Source organism: Ornithorhynchus anatinus, chromosome 1 (genome assembly GCF_004115215.2).
Source record: "Ornithorhynchus anatinus isolate Pmale09 chromosome 1, mOrnAna1.pri.v4, whole genome shotgun sequence".
Classification (NCBI taxonomy): Eukaryota; Metazoa; Chordata; class Mammalia; order Monotremata; family Ornithorhynchidae; genus Ornithorhynchus; species Ornithorhynchus anatinus.
This window is the reverse complement of record NC_041728.1, coordinates 22,026,045-22,044,836: the sequence shown is the minus strand read 5'-3', so window position 1 is coordinate 22,044,836 and position 18,792 is coordinate 22,026,045. Positions and strand designations below refer to the sequence as shown.

The following is an 18,792-nucleotide window of genomic DNA, read 5'->3' as shown; positions in this document are numbered from 1 at the left end:
TGAAAAGGCATTCTGGGTATTCAGCTGCAAATAAAGCCGCCAGACAAAGCCCACTTTGCTCTTGGCTTCCAGACTGCCCCCGCCCAGGCGAGCTCGGTAGGGATTCTCCCCGGCTCTGGAGGCCGGAGTTTTCCCAGTGTTTTCCAGGGGCCCGTTACCATCCGGGGATCCTGATTGGGTAGAAGAACGGCTGAGCCTATAAAAGGAGAGTTGGACAGAACTGCGGCTTCTTGGCAGGCCTCTTCTCCACCAGACAATAATGGAACCACTGTTCTGGTTTTTGAAGTCTTTCTCTTCCTGACTGAGTGAGCGAGGAGCTGAAAAATTTGGTTTTAGAAAAACCACAAAATATTCATGCTTTGCAGTGACATGGGCTTCACCTGAGTGTCTGCCCTGAACAGTGGTAAACACTCCCCCCTCCACATCTCCTCCCTGAGGGCATCATCTTCGAATACCATGGACAAGCACATATCTAAATGCTCTTGTGAGAGACAACTAGAAACTTCTTTGGGGTTCAGAGCCTCCCTTTAGTGGACTTTCAAGGCGATTATTACTGAGCAAGACTCACCTTCCGAGGGAAGGAGGGGAGCTGGGGAGGGCACCTGGCCTGGCAGGGCAGGAAGAGGAGGGGCGTGGACAGCACATCTTCACCATGGCACCCAGTACAGTGATGCCAAGTAGCAGCCTTGGGTTGGGAGGGTCCACAGAGCAGTATCATGAGGGGAGTGTGGGGACCAGGAGGAAGAAGGAGGCCTGGCAGTGGGGCTGGTAGGGCTCTCACAGTGGTGGTGCTCTGCCCCCTTCCTCCAAACCACCTTTTTAAATGCAGTTTATACAACTGCAAGGGGCAGGAGAGAAGTGGAGTGGAGTGGGCAGCACAGGCTGAAGTCCCAGTGGGAAGGGGTTGGGTTGGGGGGGGGGGGGGGGCGGCACTGATTTTCTAGTGGCTTCAGCTCTGAACGGGACCCAGGGGAGCGGGAGCTCCCCTAAAGCTCCCTTAGGGCTTGCCACCGTTCTGGCTTCCACCATCAACCGGCTCGGCGGGACCCTCTGGGATGCCCCTGAAAGGATCTGGAGCCCCGGAGGACAGTGGAGGCTCTCAAGGGGGTTAGGCCAGGCTCCGTCTGAGCAGGATTTTCCTCAGGAACCATGCCCACTTGTCTGAGCCCACCTCAACCTCTGCAAAGCTACCAATGATGTGCCCTCTCAGGGTTGTACAACCACAGGGGCCATTGACTCTAGCCCTGTCTCCATTCCCAGAACCCCTGTCCCCTTACCCCCCGGCAGGAGAGATCGGAGCCGATGTAGCACCGAGAGGGGGTCCCCCTCGGCCTCTGGCGTTCAGCAATGCGGTCAGAAAAACTGCCAAGTCATCTAGCCCATGAGGATGCCTATATCCTCTGATTGGACAGCAAATCACAAAATTAGCCTCTGCCCTCGAATTGATGCCAGCCAGGACCTGCCACCCTCTTCTTCTTCTCCTCTTCCTCCTCCCAATTACAACCTCCACACTCCTGCACTCCCAACCTCTTGCCGCTCTTTGGAACCGGTCTATGTACCCGCTCTGCTAAAGGAGCACTTTCTCTCCCATTGATAACCTTTAGACTGTAGACTCCATGTGGGCAGGGACTTGTATCTCCTACCTCTGCTTTACTCTTGCCAAGGACTTGGTTCAGGACTCTGCGCCCAGCAGGTGGATTCTTTAAGAGTAGCGAGGGGCTTTCCCACTGCTCCAGATACAGGACTCTCCCTAGCCCTGGCCTATTTTGCTTTCTTTTCAGCTGCCGCCCAGACTAGAGGCATATGACATGAGCCACAGAGCTGCACTCTGAGCACCAACACGATTCTGCACTGGGGGGAGTCAGCCATCCCACTCATCTTCCAACAGGGCCCCCCCCCACCCCCGAAGAGGTCACAAGGGGGGCTTGGCCATCTGAGGCAACGTGCTCAGCGTCAGTGCGGGAGCCCGAGCCTGTTGGGGGAGGAAGTGGGTGCCAAGGTCTCTCAAGGAGAAATCCAGGGCTCAGATGGCTGGTGGAATCTGCGGTGAGGACAGTCAACCTTGGCCTCCAACAGGCAAAACCCATCTACTGAAGCAGCGTGGCCTAGTGGATAGAGCACGGGCCTGGGAGTCAGAAGGACCCGGATTCTAATCCCTGCCCCGCCATGTGTCTGTTGTGTGACCTTGGGCAAGTCACTTTACTTCTCTGTGTCTCAGTTATCTCAACTGTAAAATGGGGATTATTATTATTATTAATAATGGTATTTGTTAAGCGCTTGCTATGTGCCAAGCACTGTTCTAAGCGCTGAAGACTGTGAACTCTATGTGGGACAGGGACTGTGTCCAACCCAATTATCTTGTATCTACCCCAGCACTTAGTTCAACGCCTGGCACATGGTAAGCACTTAACAAATACCATTTTTTTTTAAAAAAAAAAGAATGACCAGGCTGGGCTCAACCCTTGGGAAGATTGGGCTTTAAATTCTGACTAAATGTTCAGCTGAGGGAGACTTTTTTTACTTTCTTAGTGGTGGAGAGAAAAATTCCAACATAAGACATCTGAGTGCTGGTTTTACAAAAACTTTCAGTTGAAGCAAATTAGGTTAGACAACTTGTTAATGGCTCTTCCCGGGTACCAGAGTACCCCATGACTGGCAGAGAAAGCTCAGGGCCTCGGGGCTCTAACCCGTCCTGCCATCTTGAGGAAGGGAAGTACCCGCCCAGCAGGATGGCAGAAGCCTGCCTGCTGATCCACTGAGCCTCCCGTTCCTGAGCCCAGCTGCTCCGGAACCTGGCTTTGCCGAGGTCTCGGGCCTCGGTTGGAATGGCAGCATTAAATGTCTTAAAAAATGGAGCCAAGTCTACAGACGGAGCAGCTCTCTCCTACTGGAGAAGCAAATAACGATAGTAATAATAATCCTAGAAACTATTTTAGTGTCCATCTACCCTGTTAGATTTGTAAACCCCTTGAGGGCAGGGGTCATATCTACTAATTAGTGTACTCAAGTGCACAGTACAGTGCTCTGCACAGAGAAGGTCCTTGAGAAATACCGCCGATTGATTGACTTAATCATGGGGAGGCAAGCCAGAATCCTTTTCTTTAGGAACCAGGCTTAATTTTCAAACTTCCCACTCAGGTGAGAAGGCGGCACAGGCATGAGGTAGGGAAGGGCGGTTGGGTGAGGTAACAAGGGAGGAGGGGAGTTTCAGATCCAGGACACGACAAATTCCAGACTTTCTTCAACCCTTCTGTGCCCAGGAGCTCCTGGTGTGGGGAAGCAGTTCCCTAGCACTGCCCGGTGAAGCGGGATGCAGTCCCAATGTGGGGAGAGAGGGAGGGGTGGGTGAGGGTTGTACCCGCTCCATACCCTTTTGGCTTCAAGGCTACTACAAGCTAGAGATCTCAAATGCAGGTCCAAAACTTCGGTGGGGTGCCCGAGGGCCCTGGTAAATATGGGCCCATTGGTTATGGAAACCCAACTAGTTGTTCCCATTTAAGAGCAGCATCGCCCCTTCAATAGAGAGCAAGACTGTCTTCTGTCAATCAATCAATCCATGGGGTTTATTGAGCACCATGTGCAGACCACTGTGCTAAGCACTTGGGAGAGCAGAGTATAGTAGTAGACAAGGAGCTCCCTCTTCCCAACCTACGCCCCAAGTCCGATCTGAAAATTACCTGTTGTGAAAAGTGGCCACAAAGACTAGTTGGGAGGAAGGGGAAGCCAAGCTGGAAACTAGTGTTTAGAGGTTCTCTGAGACTCCCACCCCGCCCCCGAGGGCCAGCCACCTCTCACCCCCACCCCACCCAACTCACGACCGCCAACCTACCTCTTGATCGGTGAAGATTTCGATGAAGTTCTGGAAGGAGAAACACCCCGACTGGAGGATCAGTTCTCCTGTGTTCTCAAAGCTCTGTCCGGTCAGCACCAGGAGCTTGTGCCTGGCGGTGTCAGTGATCATCAAGCGCACCTAGAGTTGAGCCCAATAGGAGCAAGACCTGAGCCTGGGGCAGCCTGCCCAGCCCTCCCCAACCCAGCGCTGCCTGGCCACCCCACACAGACCGGCCTCTTCCCCACTACCACCGGTGTGGCCTGATTGCCCCTTGAATACCCCCCCGCCCACCTCCTGCCTCCCTGTGCCCATCTTCACCAGTCCCGGAGGAAGAAGCTAATGAAGACACCTCTCCCCCGTCCCCTCACTGGTAACCTCCCGAAGCAGCCACAAGACATTCATGGCCTCTGCGGACAAGGATGAGCTGTCTGGGCTCACTCACTGCCAAAGTGTCCAAGGGCAGCAGAGCTGGCACTTGGTCTGGCACACCAGATCCCTGCCCCCAGACTTTCAGACCAGGGGAGGCAGGGAGATCTCACTGGACCCCATGGTGACACTTGGGCCACCCAAGATTGGCTCAGTCCAGGCCACTCTTTGCCTTAAAACAATTCCACTCTCACCTAGGTCGGTGAGGACGGTCGATGGGACCGGAACCGGAAAGAGCTTACGGTGGAGTTTCTGGGAGGGGCTGAGAAGACCCCAAATTGGGACTGACTCTGCCCAGATTCTGGTCCATCCGCTCCCCCTGCCGAACCCTTAAGAGCTCCATCCCCATTTCCCTCAAAATGAAAAGCTCCCACCTATTTCCCTGAAGGAGGAGTCTTAGTCAGTGAGCACAGGGTGGGACAAAGACCAAGTCTGAACTGATTATCTTGTGTTGGCTCCAATGCTGAACCCTGGGCTTTGGTACAAAGGCAATTCTTTCCCTAATGGATCGGTTGGCAGCTGAGATGGTGACTGGGCAAGGGCCAGGGGAGGTGGGCAGTGGAGTTGAAGGGGTGGAGAGAAGGGTAAGATCTACCCACATATCACATGGGCTGGAGGGCACTGGGGTCTTAGGCAGCCCCACAGATTCTGGGAAGCGGAAGTCATTCCCCGGCCCCCAACTCCCCACCTAGCCCCTGCTCTCGGTCGGTAGGGGTTAAACCCAAGATGACGATCTGATGAGGCATCCGAAGACTGGTGGCCAAAGTCCAGAGAGGTGCGTAGGAAGTGGAGTGTCCTAGGATTGTTCCCCTGATGCAGAATGTATGGTCACCCTACTGACGGGGTGCACTGATTTCCTGTCTGTGGGAGAGGGACACCCCCAACTCAATTCATCTACCTAAGCAGGGTTGCTCGATACCCTGAAGACACATTTGTCCTGCAGGGCCACCGTACAGTTGGACAGGGTGAGAGTCGGGATCTACAGGCCTGAGCGTGCTGGATGATCACAGGATGTACCAGGGGCTACGGATGGAACACTCAGCATGGCCTTGTGGAAAGAACCTGGGCCTGGGAATCAGAGGACCTGGGTTCTAATCCCAGCTCCACCACTTGCCTGCTCAGTGCCTGTGCTCCCTCTTAGACTGTGAACCTCATGTGGGACAGGGACTGTGTCCGACCTAAACTGTATCTACTCCAGCACCTAGTACAGTTCTTGGCACATAGTAAGTGCTTTACGTACACCACAGTTATGAAGTGTAAAGGAGCCCCCCAGGTTCTGCTGCCTGAGAACCACTCTCTGGACAGAGGAGTGCTGAACAAAAGGCAGGAAATGGGAACTGTCTGAAATCAACTGGTCTGGTTTCAGGACAACAGCAGGGTACAGCTACAGCACGTTCTGTTCACAGCCCGGATGCCTGAATGGTGGACCTCGGGGGGTGCTGCCCCTCTCAGGAGAGTGGCCAAGGCCTTGGGACACCCCCACTCCCTGGAAGGGCCCAAATCTGAGGCAGAGGAAGGCTCATCTAATAATAATAATAATAATAACGATAACAACTGTGGTATTTGTTAAGCACACACTATGCACCATGCACTCTACTCGTTTAGACTGTGAGCCCATCGCCAAATTGTACATTCCAAGCGCTTAGAACAGTGCTCTGCATATAGTAAGCACTCAATAAATACTACTGAATGACTACTAAGCACTGGGGTAGATACGAACAAATCGGGTTGGATACAGTCCCTCTCCTACATGAGGCTCACAGTCTCAATCCCCATTTCACAGATGAAGTAACTGAAGCCCAGAGAAGCGGAAGTGACTTGCCCAAGGTCCCAGAGCAGACAAGTGGCCGAGCAGGGATCAAAATCCATAACCTTCTGACTCCCAGGCCTGTGCTCTATCCACTCTGTCATGCATCTGGGCTCTGCCCTTGAGTGTCCCTAGAGAGAAGCATTTCTGCCCATGAAATTCACTCTGTTCTGACTGTACCCTGAGCTCTTGGCTTTTCCTTCCCGTGGCAGTGATAGGTTCCTGTCCCAAAGCCCAGCTGTGGGCGGGGAGGGAGGACGGCCAGGGGCCGCACACTCATTGGGGCAGTGACCGCTAGCCCTCTGGAGGCCCTCTGGCCCTCAGTCAGGTTTGGTTCAACCCGGGAGAAGGGGATTGCCCAGAGGGTATGGAGGCTGGCAGGAATAGGGCCTTCCTTCTGGACCTTCACCTGGCTCTTGGCTCCCTTGGGTTCAATCTCAAGTGAGGCAACCACAGTTGTTACCCTCTGGAGACTTTAGCCACGGAACTAGAGCCATGGAAATGGTCTTTCATAAAGCTGCCTTCCCCTCCCCTCCCTTCCCCTACCAGGGCTCTCCCCATCTCCGACAGAAGTTTGGTCTCATTAAAGGGGAGGTGAACAAAATTGGGGCAGTTGGGATGGGGTAGGGAAGCTGGGACTGGGAGGGGAAGCTGCGGAAGCTGGGGAAGCTGGGATGGGAGGGGAGACCAGGGAGGGGTTTGAGAGGAGAGGACCCAGGCTGGGGTTTCCATCAAATCTTTCCACCCTCGGGTGAGTGGGAACCGGCAGAAGGGAAGCCAGAGCTTTGGGACACTTGTCTGTGCCCGCAGCAGCTCACACCCCCCGGCCCTCCAGCCCACCTCCCAATTCCCTGTCGGCAGCCTGGACGTTTTAACTACCGGACCACCAGGTGGTGCCTACACTCTTCGGCCCACCTTCTGTCCACCCCCTGCCCACATCGTCGTGGTCAGATAGCGCATTTCCAACCCAGCTCACCTCGGTGCTGACTGCTTCATCCGAAGGGTTGATCAGGACCACCGTTTCTAAGACATCACTTCGGTGGTGCAGGATTTTCTGTCCTAGAAGCGCGAAAGACAAGACAAAAAGCAAATGCCGGGTCAGTTCCTCTCATCGGCTGAGACCCGGCACTCCTCCGTGTGGGATCGCTCTACCGGCCCAGCGGATCGTTCATCCGTGTCACCGGCAACCAGACACACGGAATGGGCAGCTCGGCTGGGGAAGGGCTGGGGGAGGGAGTTGGCGGGGGAGGGAAGGCTGCATCCAGCGTGGATGAGGCCTCCGAGGGCCAGTGATGATTTTTCCTCTGCCAGGGTGGGCGCCAGGAAAGCCCAGGGGGGCTCTTGACATTTCCTTTCTCATGATAATTGGGGATGTTTCTTCTTTCAGCCTTTCTTCTGGTGAGAACTGTGCTGAGATTAATTAGAGGTCTTATTGTGAAATGACTGTCACCCAGAAACCCGGCTAGCAATTAGTCCCACCAGGAGAATGGCTGACTGAGACCGGCTACGGCTACGATCTGTGGTGGGATTATTTCATTCATCCTGCTTAGAGAATGGCCCAAGGAATGACCGAAGATTTTTCTGCTGGGCAACTGCCCTCTGGCAAACCTGCCAGAGAGAAAAACCCACGGAGATGGGTCCAGAAAGCAGCTGCATTCTTGCCTCACCCCAGCCAGGGGAATACCACGCCGAGCTGGGGTTGCCCCTGGACAACCCTCCTCTGCCAGGTCCCCCAATCCCCACCCTGAGCAGCAGTGGTGAATTGTTACCGGGTGCCCCTCACCCCCTATCCCATGCCGCAAGGAGCAAGCAACAACGGCAGACAGGCCAAGAGGGAGTCGGTGCCCCTCCGACTGCCTTCTCCGTGCGGCCTTTCTGGCCAACTGGCTGGAGAGATGGTGGAAGGGTGTGCCCCTTGTGATGGGGTTGGGAGAGAAAAGCGACCCCCAGGAGGGGCAGGGGATGACAGATCTTGCTGCCACATCCGGAGCACTGAGGTGGAGCTGGGGACTGAGCTGGAAGGAGCACTAATCTGTGAGGAAGCTGAGTGCAATCAGGCACTGGCCAAGTCTAGAGGGAGGATGGAGCTGGAAGTCAGGAGGCACGTGCACTCAGAGTTCCAGACTTAGTTTGACTTCCTGCCCCAAAGCCTGAAAATGCTGCAGAAGCCCCGGAGGAGGGAATCCTCATCCACAGCCTCCACGGCCTAGCTGCCCCACCATCCCCTCACCCGGCCCTGGCTAAGCCCCACAATAAGCCAGGTTCGGCCCGAGCACCCCAGTCACAGCCCCTGCCCTTCATTTTCTCTTCCGCCACCTCCGACCCCATCAGCTCATTTGGGATGCCACGAGGGACCACCAAAGATGTGAATGTCCAGCCTGCCCAAAGGAGTGGCAGGATCCCAACCCAAGGGAGGGCCGGGAGCCAAGCTGGGGAAGAGACGCCGCAGTGGGGATGCTGAGAGGAAGCTGGTAGTGGTGGCGGCAGGGACAGCTGAGGCGAGTTCCAGGACAGTCAGAAACGGAGGTAGGGGAGTAAGAGGAAGGGAAGCTTTGGGGTCACAAGCTCCTTAAAAAGAAAGAGATCTTGGAGTCAAAAGGTCCTGGGTTCCGGTCCCAGTTTTGCCACATTTGTGCTGTATGACCTTGGGCAAGTCACTTCTCCAGGCCTCAGTTCCCCCATCTATAAAATGGGGATTCAATCTAACTCCCTCCTACAAAGTCTGGGAGCCCCATATGGGACAGGGACTGTGTCCAACCTCATTTACTTGTGTCTAATCCCAGTGGTTACAACCGCTCTTGGCACATAGTAAGCACTTAACAAGTGTAAGAATAATAATAATAATAACAGCAAGGGAGACCAATGCCCCTGGGGCCAGAAGTAGCAGAGAAGGGGGACGGGAAGGTGGGGGCAACCTGAGCAGAAGGCCAGTGAGTTCCCCGCATGCTGGGCAAGCAGGGGGGCTCCAGGGATGCTGCTTTTCTATCTCGCTGTCTGCCTGCCCCTAGACCGCAATGCACATTTCACTCGAGATCTGATTTATAAAAATCAGGCGGGATGAACAATGAAAAAGAGTTAAACAATCAAACCCTCACTCTCCAATCCTCCTCTTCCTCCTCCTCCCTGAAGACCTCAGGGAAGGACCCTGAGGTCCAGGGAAGCTGAGGAGGATCTTCGATCCCCACCCGCCTGCTGCCACCTACCTGTCGGGGTCCCACCACCCCACTTGATCATCTCTGGAGCTAAAACTGGGCATTCCGTTCCGAGCCCGAGCCAGTCACAACAAGCCCCCGCGCCCAATAAAACAAACGCCCGGAGCAGACGTAGCCAGGGGAGGGAAACAAGAGCGCCTGGCAGGTTGCTAGGAACAACTCCAAGTTGTTTCCTCGAACATTCCCAAGGGTGCCAGCGGGATTGCTGGGGCCACTGACATGGTTCCCTTTCAAAATTCTCTAGGCCACTGTAGCTCTGTCTGATGAGAGTGGAGCCCCCGGCTCCAGCCCAGCAACCGGCAGAAAACCCAGCCCAGAAACCCCTTACCGGCAGCCAAACTATCCTTTCTGGGTTCCACAACTTGGGGGAGGCAAAGCGAAAGAGCCACGTGACGCTCCCCGGTCCCCCGCCGCCGCCACACCAGCCCCGGCCGGAGCCGCCCTCCAAGGACGGCAACCACCAATTTTGTTTTCCTCTCGTGTTTCGATGACAGTCCGGTCCTCCCTGCGAAACCACCCCGGCTGCTCCTCCGATGAGAGGGCCTCAGAGATGGAGCCAGATCCAAAGGACAGAGCGGGAGAAGGAACGCTTCCGCCCGAACCCCGCGTTCCTGTGTGGGAAGAGGTCCCGGGATAGCCGGGCACTCGACACCAGGACCTCCAAGCCGTTTCCCGCCACAGCCCTGGTCTCGCCACCCACCGCCCACCTCGGGGAACCCGTCAAGAGCCTGATGTGTCCTGTCCTCCCTCCCTCCGTCCCCCGCCCAACACCCCCTCCCCCCGCCCAAGTGGGCTTGCGGCCAGGCCTCCGAGGGGGCCGGCTGCCACCACCCTGGGGGAGGTCTCATTCAAGCGTGTCAGAAGAGACGTTTCCGAGGAAAGCAGAGGCACGGTCCCGGAGCTGACCCTGCACTAGACAAGGAAACTCTTATGTTGGCTAGGGTGAACGACTCCCCTTCCTTCCTCCTTCCCCCCTTCACCGCTCCGCTCAGCTTGGAGGGGCGGGCTGAGGGGGGGCCCGAGCAGCTTATTTATTTTCTCCCCTTTTCACTGTGCTGCCAAAAAGCACTGGGAAGGAGAGGGGAAGGGTCTCCCCACAGTTGGCACCAGTGAGACGCCTTCTTCCTGGTCCCACACTGACACTGTGGGTTCCACAGAAACACAGACACAATTAGACTAAAGGGCTGCATGAGAAATGATGATCCCGGGTTCACCTGGAAAGCCCAAATGGGCATACAGGATGTGCACTGCGAAGGACACACAGGCACACAGGCAGCTGGGTAATGTTGATGTCTTCTGCCTTTATTGGACTCCTCTTCCAAGCACTTTAACAACACTCAACCCTAAAAAGTGTTCCACCCAAGTAGGTGCTCAAAAATTACAACTGTTTGATTGGGAGAGGGCTGTAGGGAGAGATTAGAACCTGACCTCACTGAAGGACAATATAATAATGATGGTATTTGTTAAGCTCTTACTATGTGCCAAGCACTGTTCTGAGCACTGGAACACTGTTCTAAGCACTGGGTCTGGGGTGTGAACCACCTCAAAGAGAAGCAGTGTGGCCTAGCAGAAAGAGCATGGGTCTGGGAGGCAGAAGACCTGGGTTCAAATCCTAGCTCTGTCACATGCCTACTGTGTGACTTTGGGGAAATCACCTAACATCTGCATCTCACTTATCTGTAAAATAGGGATAAGATACCTATTCTCCCCCACTCAGACTGTGAGCTTCAGGTGGGACAGGGAATGTGTCCAATTTGACTGTATCAGTTCAGTACCTGGACCAAAGCAAGCACATATTACAGTTGTTATAATTACTGTTATGGATTCCAGAGAAAGCATTAAAGAGATTCGGTGCGGAAGCTTGGAATCAACTGATAGTAACCAGATGACCGCCATCGTATCGGTTCACATTCCCCAGGAATGTAGGCAGAGGGTGTCCTTTCCATTTTCTCTTCCCCTGCTCCAACTCCACTCTCCTCTGCCTCATTCAACAACCCCAAGGAGGAGGCCGTGTTGTGTTGTGTGGCAAAGGGCGGGGGGGGGGGAAGAGGGGGGAGACGGGAGAGTCATTTACAATGGGCCTCTGGCATTCCTCAGCACCGGGTTTGGCTCAAGTTCCTTCCCAAATGCTGGCTGCGTCCAGTGCCGGAATCTACAATTTACAAAGATGTGGATCATTTCAAGACAGTTCAGAGAACAGCCACAGAGCCACAAAGATGATTAAAGGGTTGGAAAATAGGGCCTATCAGGAAAGCTAAGGGAACCAAAATCATTTCAGTGGAATGGAAGCCTGAGGGGGGGACTTAATAACCATCTTTGAGGGGCCAAAAGGTTATTATCCAGTGAGCAGTGGCCAGCTACTCTCCACCTCTGCAAGGACCGAACAAGAGGGAAACGGCAGGACCTGCAGGAGGGACTCAAGAGATATGAGATTATCTTGTTTCTATCCCAGCGTTTACTACAGCGCTTAGCACGTCATAAGTGCATAATATTATTTTTCATTATTATTATAAGAAGAAGAGGATGAAGAAAAAGAACTTTGTTTTAATGAGGGTCATTAAGGCAGGGAAACAAGTTGGCAAGTGAGTGGTGCCTGCCATTTGGAAGGGTCCAGAGAGGGTCCCATTGTGCTTCACAATTTCCCTAGGGAACCTGGCTCGCCCAGAAGGTATCCCCTCTGCTCTCTGTACACAAGGGCCTTGGGATCAGATGACCATCTGGGAGCCGAGGCTCTGCTAATAGAGGATGGACAACTGACAATACCTTGGCTTAGAAGAGGCCTCCACCCTGGCCACCTTGTGAGTTGACAGAGAGAGTAGGGTGCTACTCAGCTCTCAGCATTCCCAGCTGGAGCCCTGTCTGGGCTAAAGTCTGGGGCCCGATTCACCTGGCTCTTTCCTGCTCTTGGTCCCACCTAGAGCCACCCACCACCACGAGGGCTGTCACGGCTGTGGCTTCCGCCTGGCCGTACCTAAAGCCGAACCAGAGGGACCAGAAACTCGCCTCTGGGGAGACCTATATTCTCATTTCCCCAGACGGGGGCATGGCACTGCTGCTGCCCGCTGCCTGGATGGGGATGCCAGGGAGATGAAGAGCCCATCCAAGACCGGGTCTGGCTGGCGGCTGACCCGGCCCTAGGACTTTGGGCCACTCAGGGAGCCTCCAGGAGGCCTCTAACACAAGCACCAATCCAGAGGGCTGGGGGTTCTGGGCAGCCCCACCCTCCTATATCTATAAAGCGTAAGCTCATCCATTCTCCCTCCCAGGGGCCAAAGGAGCCGCCAGAAAGAAGCGACTCTGGTACTCTGGTACTCTGCTGAGGACAGAATCTCACATTGGGAACCATGGCATGGACAAGCTTCAGTCCTGAGACCTCAGCACCAAGAGCCCTTGAAGGAGAACGACAGAATCAATTTGCCTGGTAATGATAAAAGGGGCTCAGAGTTGGGGAGACTGGATAATGCTTGGCCCCGGAACCAATAATGGTGAAGAATAGGCCTCCACTTGGGGTTGGGGCAGCTTCCTGTAACTAAACTACTCCAACCAATCAATTGTAGTGATTGAATGTTTACTGTGTACAGGGCACTGTACTAAGCATTGGGAGAGTACAATAGAAAAGAGTTGGTAGACACATTCCCCACTCGCAACAAGCTTATCGTAATCTAGAAGAGACAGACATTAATATAAATAAAATATGGATATATGTTCATAAGTGCCATAGGGCTGAGGGAGGGGTGAATAAAGGGGACAAATCCAAGGGCACAGGTAATGCAGAAGGGAGGGGGAGAAGAGGAAATGAGGGCTTAGTGGAGGAAGACCTCTTGGAGATGTGCTTTTAATAAGGGTTTGAAGGTGGGGAGAGTGATTGTCACATGAAGAGGGAGGGTGTTCCCTCTCCATTCAAAAGAGCATCCTCGGTTCCCTTTCACCAGGACAAATCAAGCATTTGGGACCAGGGGCTGGCCAAAGGCAGCAGGGTCAGCACAATTCCCTAAAGGGCCTCTTCCACCGCGAGGCAGACCAGGGGTCAACCAGACATTAGCATCTAATGATCCAGAATCCTCTTCTCCACCTGCGTATTCCTCTGGTCATGGTCCCAAAATTTAGCCACCTGCATGGGAGATTCCTTAAAAAAGTCCATTCCCATCAGACTCATTAGGGGATAATATTTTCCCTATTCCCCCTCCTTGCCCTTACCTTAAATATCTGCAACAGAAAAGCCAGGGACAGCTGTCCCACCCATCTTCAAAGATCTTCTGACATCACAACACTTCCAGGAGGCCATCCCTGACTAATCTCTCATCTCCCACCCACTACTGTCACTTCAACATTTGTGCATCTCCTAAACACTTGGGTACTCATACCTCCTGTAACACTGCTACACTGTAATTTATTTGAAGGTCTGCATCTTCCCAACTAAATTATAAGCCCCCTGAGGGTAGGGAGCCACAGTTTCTAATTCTATTGTTAGTATAATGTTCTGCCCACAGAAGCCCTCATTAATCACTCCATCAGTTAGTAGTATTTATTGAGTGGTCAGTGTGTGCAGATCATGCAATAGAGTTGGTATGACCCGAACTCTGTCCTCAAAGAGCTAACAACCAAAGGGGGATAGAAAAGCAGTGTGGCCTAGTGTAAAGAGCACAGGCCTGGTAGTTAGAGGACCTGGGTTCTAATCCCAGATCTGCTACTGGTCTGCTGTGAACTTGAGCAATTCACTTCACTTCTCTGTGCCTCGGCTTCCTCATCTACAAAATGAGGTTTAAATCCCCGTTCTCCTTCCTACTTAGACCATGAGCCCCATGAGGGCGTTTAGTGCAGTGCTTGGCACATAGTAAGCGCTTAACAATCACCTCAATTATTATTATTATGGATTGAATGGTGCTGCTGGGAAAAAGCATGAGACAGATTCACTTTCAGGCTCACCCCATTCAGGATTCGGGGAGTAGGAGAAGAGAAAGGCCCCGCCCTCCACTCCCCCATCCCCCAGCTCCATTTGGGAGCCCAGAATAAACAAAAGCCCCACTCCTTCTGGCCATGGCTTGTTTATCTTCTGAGGAATTTACTGGCTTAAGAGATCACGGGGGACATGGAGAGAACAAAAATAGATGAAGGCCCAAAGCTACAAAAATAAGCCTTTTCCCGGAGAAGGTAACGGAAGTCTAGGCTCCCAGGGAAGCGTTCGGTGGGAGCTCCCGAAGCAGTACAGCTCACACAAAAGTTCTGAGAGACTTAGTGATGGGGATTTTTCGGTCCCACCCTTAGAAAGAGCTCCTTAACCTCCCTGTCCTAGAGGGGCTGGCCGCCGGGAGAGGGTTGTCAATAGAAGAATCATTGGTTGCATAACAGTAGGTAGGTTAGCGTGCTGATCCCTCCAGTTCAGGGGGTGGATGGTGGTTGGATAGTTAAAAGGAGGAACCCCTCCACATTCTACTTAGCCACATGTTCCATTGCCCTGATCAGTCAAGTGATACTAAGCCTCTAACTCCAGCCCAGTCTTCCCATTCTTCTCCCCCTTCAGTGAATAGAATCCTTCTGGCTGAGAAACACTGAAGGCCCTTTTGTGGCCTGCGTCAACAACCCCGCTGTGCTCCCACCCACCCCCTGCTCCACTGCAGCCCACACTGCTGAGCCCAGAGCCCAGACCGGCTGCTTTGTTTTCCTGTCCTCCCTCTGTGATTCAGCCTTCTTTCTGCTTTATCTCAGCCACAGTCAAATTTTCCCCCAGTCCTCCTGGAAAAATGACATTCCATTTCCACTGAGGCTGGAGAAACTATTACTTGCCGGTAGACTTGGTTCAACCCTTTAACTTCTGCCTCCACCATCTCCTTTCCTCTTAGCTTAGTACCACACTAGGCACAAAGTAAGCACTGGACCAACAGGGCAGTTATTACCTTTTCTTTCTTTCCCCTGGGTGTGCTGCACACTCTAAGTTCCCTGAGGGCAGGGGACACATCACATGTGCCTCTTCTGTTCGGGGAATAGCACCCGATGAGTGTTCACTAAATACCATAACTACTTTTCTCCCTCTCGGTAAGATTTCTCAGTTTTCTTCCATCACCTCATCCCTTTCCACCCACCATTGTGCCCTCAGCCACCCGTTACAGCTCTGGAGATCAATCAGAATTTAATTTAATTATTGAATGCTTACTGTGTGCAGATTGCTGTGCTAAGCGATGGGAGAGTACAAAATAAGAGTTGGTGGACCAGTTCCTTGCCTGTGCCAAGCCTGGTACTAAGTGGTAGGATACAATATAATCAGATCAGCCTGTACCACATGGCTCACAGTCTCAGGGTGGGGCAGAAAAAATACTGAATCCCCATTTTACAGAGAAGGAAACCGGGGCACAGAGAAGGAAACCGGGGCACAGAGAAGTGACTTGCCTGCTGTGTGACCTTGGGCAAGGGAAGCAGCCTGGCCTAGTGGATAAAGCATGAGCCTGGAAGACAGAGGACCTGGGTTCTAATCCCAGATCTGCTACTTGTTTGCTGTGTGACTTTGGGGAAGTTGCTTAACTTACCTGGGCCTCAGTTTCCTCAACTGTAAAATGGGGATGCAATACCAGTTCTCCCTCCTTCTTAGATTGTGAACTTCATGTGAGTCAGTGTCTGTGTCTCACTTGATTTCACTTTTTTCTACCCCAGTGTTTAGAACAGTACTTGACAGATCGTGTTTAACAAGTACCATAAAAAAATGTTCTTTTAAATGGCTGAGGCAGGATTAGTACCCAGGTCTTCTAAATCCCAGTCCCATATTCTTTCCACTAGGCCACACTGCTTCTCAGTGCCATAAACTGAACTAAGTGCTTAGATAATAATAATCATGGTATTTGTTAAGCACTTACTTTGTGCTAAGCACGGGGGTGGATACAAGCAAATCGGGTTGGACAGAGTCCCTGTTGCACGTGGGGCTCACAGTCTTAATCCCCATTTTACAGATGAGGTAACTGAGGCCCAGAGAAGTGAAGTGACTTGCCCAAGGTCAAAGAGCAGACAAGTGGCAGAGCCAGGATTAGAACATAGGTACTTCTGAGTTCCAGGTCCATGTTTAGTTCCCTGCACCCTGGATCCTACAGGCTAATGGGCAAGGCAGCAAAGGTACTATTTACAGAGGGAGGAATTTTATTTGGGCCAAGTAAAATTGCATTGATGCAGACATGACAGATACAGGGAGAGTTGCTGCTGAGGCCCCTGAATATAATGAATTCATTTCTCACTGCCTTTAAAATCCGGCAGTTCCACTCATCAGCCAATTAATGTAATTTATTGAGTGCTTACTATGTGCACTGTACTAAGCACTTGCGAGGGTATAATACAGAGTTAGCAGACATGTTCCCTGACCGCAATGAACTTACGTCTAGACATCACTCACACCGCTGATACTTCCCAGGTGGATGAGTTTGGGGGCAAAGACCCAAGCGGATCCCTAACGGCTTTTCCTGCTAGGTTTTGATTTCCTGAATCCTTTCCCAGGTTTATTTGGCTTTTTAGTTTGCCATCAAACTGCTCCCATTTATCAAACAGCAGCAAACTTCTGACCTTTTGCCTTCATCTGATACTATCCAGAGGCAAATCTCCTTCACATTAACCTTTAAAACCAGCTACCTCCTAAAGCAGATGAATTTTCATGAATCTAGCCATCGGAGGCAGAACTGACCACAGGAGCAAACCCATAAGGGACTAGGCTCTCATCAAACTCTGTTGACTGAGACCCATAAGCCCCAGTCCGAGCTCATAGCTCTAGAGAACTAAGTAAACACGAGCTACTGGTCCAATTCCCTTATTTGGTTTGAAGTTTGGCCCAGTGACTTCTCAGCTGATATTGAGAACATTTCAAGAGAGGAGCTGGAGTAAGCAGTTGTTCTTTGCAGATCATTCATTCCTTCAGTGACTCCTGGGATCCTGCTTTATGGGAATGCAGTGTGGACCAATGGAGCACGGGTTTGGGAGTCAGAGGGCCTTCATCCCAACCCCTCTACTTGTCTGCTGTGTGACCTTGGGCAAGTCACTTAACTTCTCTGTGCCTCAGTTACCTCATCTGCAAAATGAGGAGCCCCTGTGGGACATGGACCATGTCCAACCTGATTAGCTTCTATCTATCCCAGAGCTTAGTACGGTACCTGGCACATAATAAATGCTTAAGCACCATAAAAAAGATGAAAATTAAATGACCATCTAGCCATTGACTTAGATATGCCAAAGGATGTATCCCGGAGCCTTTATTCTGCAGCTGGCATCATTTTCTATCATAGGCATGCAGCCAAAATAGATACTTAAAATGGACTTTTCTCCTTAAAAATGCACAGCCACCACTATACCCTGTTTCTGCACCCTCTCCCCACAAATCCCCACACACAGATACTGAGGAGGCTCTCCAATCAGAAAATCTGGGTGCCACTGTCTCATTTGCTGAATTATTTCGGATCCTTGTTAAAAAAAATCAACTGGCACAAGTAATAGTTGGCCTGGATTAGCACCTTTACTCCAGGTGGAGGCTGAAATGCCTTTTGCTATCAGTCAGTGGTATTTCTGAGTGCTTACTATGTGTGTGCAGAGCACACTGTACCAAGCACTTTGAAGACTGCAATACAACAGAGGTAGTAGACGCCTTCCCTGCCCACAACGACCTTACAGCCTAGTGTGCAAACCTTGGCCTAGCAGGTGCCCTGTCTCATTGGTTTCAAAACCCAAATTTCCTGGTTCTGGAAGCCCTTCTTTTAAATAGATTATTAAATAGGTGATGTATTCTTCTCTAGGTATGCTAACCGCCCACCTCACCACAAACCACACACATTTAAAATTTGGATGTTATTTTGGCATCTGGGCTCCTTCCATGTTTCCTTTCTTCCTCTGGCTCGTATTTGGACAAGGCGTTACTAGGACTAATGTTCAGAAGGAGATGCCAGGCAGGCAGGGCTGCACATTTCCCTCCCAGTCCTAGAACCTATGCATGAACTTGATCAAAGTATCAATCCCTTAAAGCTCCACATGCAGTCAGAACTGTGACCGACATAATTATCTTTATGTACCCCAGCGCTTAGTACAGTGCTTGGCATAAAATAAGCACCGAACAAATAAATCACCCTAAAGATCATCATTGATATTATTATCAAGCAGACTGATGGAGAAGGAGCCTGCCTGGCATCTTGAGCCAGATGACCGTTCATCTGCTTTTGCCCCGGACAGTGCGGTTTTCAGCTGTGGCACCAGCTGCCATTACATCCAGTCCCATCATTTTCAGCACCCGGTCTCCCTCAGCCACAGCTCGCCACATTCTACAGTTCAGAAGTAGTACCTAGGTCCACCAGGGCCTAGGGGAAGAGAACGCAAAGGTTCCGGAGGAGGTTGGGTGTTGGGAGAGGGTCAGGTCCTCCTCAGAGAAATGTTCTGCATTTGGGCAATGTTAGTGTCCTGCTGAAAGAATGTGCACGTGATGTCATTCCACACTCCAGACTGTAAGCATGTTGCGGGCAGGGAATGTGTCTGTTTATTGTTGTGTTGTACTCTCCCACGTG

At 52.2% G+C, this 18,792-nt stretch overlaps 1 protein-coding gene across 3 annotated transcripts in view; it reads right to left on the bottom strand.

Moving 5' to 3' along the window:
- MAP1B (microtubule associated protein 1B) overlaps window positions 1–18,792 on the bottom strand; it is a 101,338-nt gene that overhangs the window by 16,376 nt on the left and 66,170 nt on the right. For all 3 annotated transcript variants that reach the window (XM_029071391.2, XM_039911289.1, XM_029071392.2), the window contains 2 exons: window positions 7,042–7,124; window positions 3,830–3,970 (listed from right to left, as the gene is read on the bottom strand). In XM_029071391.2, coding sequence (XP_028927224.1) covers window positions 3,830–3,970; window positions 7,042–7,124 — 224 coding nt within the window. The remainder of the gene's footprint in view (window positions 1–3,829; window positions 3,971–7,041; window positions 7,125–18,792) is intronic.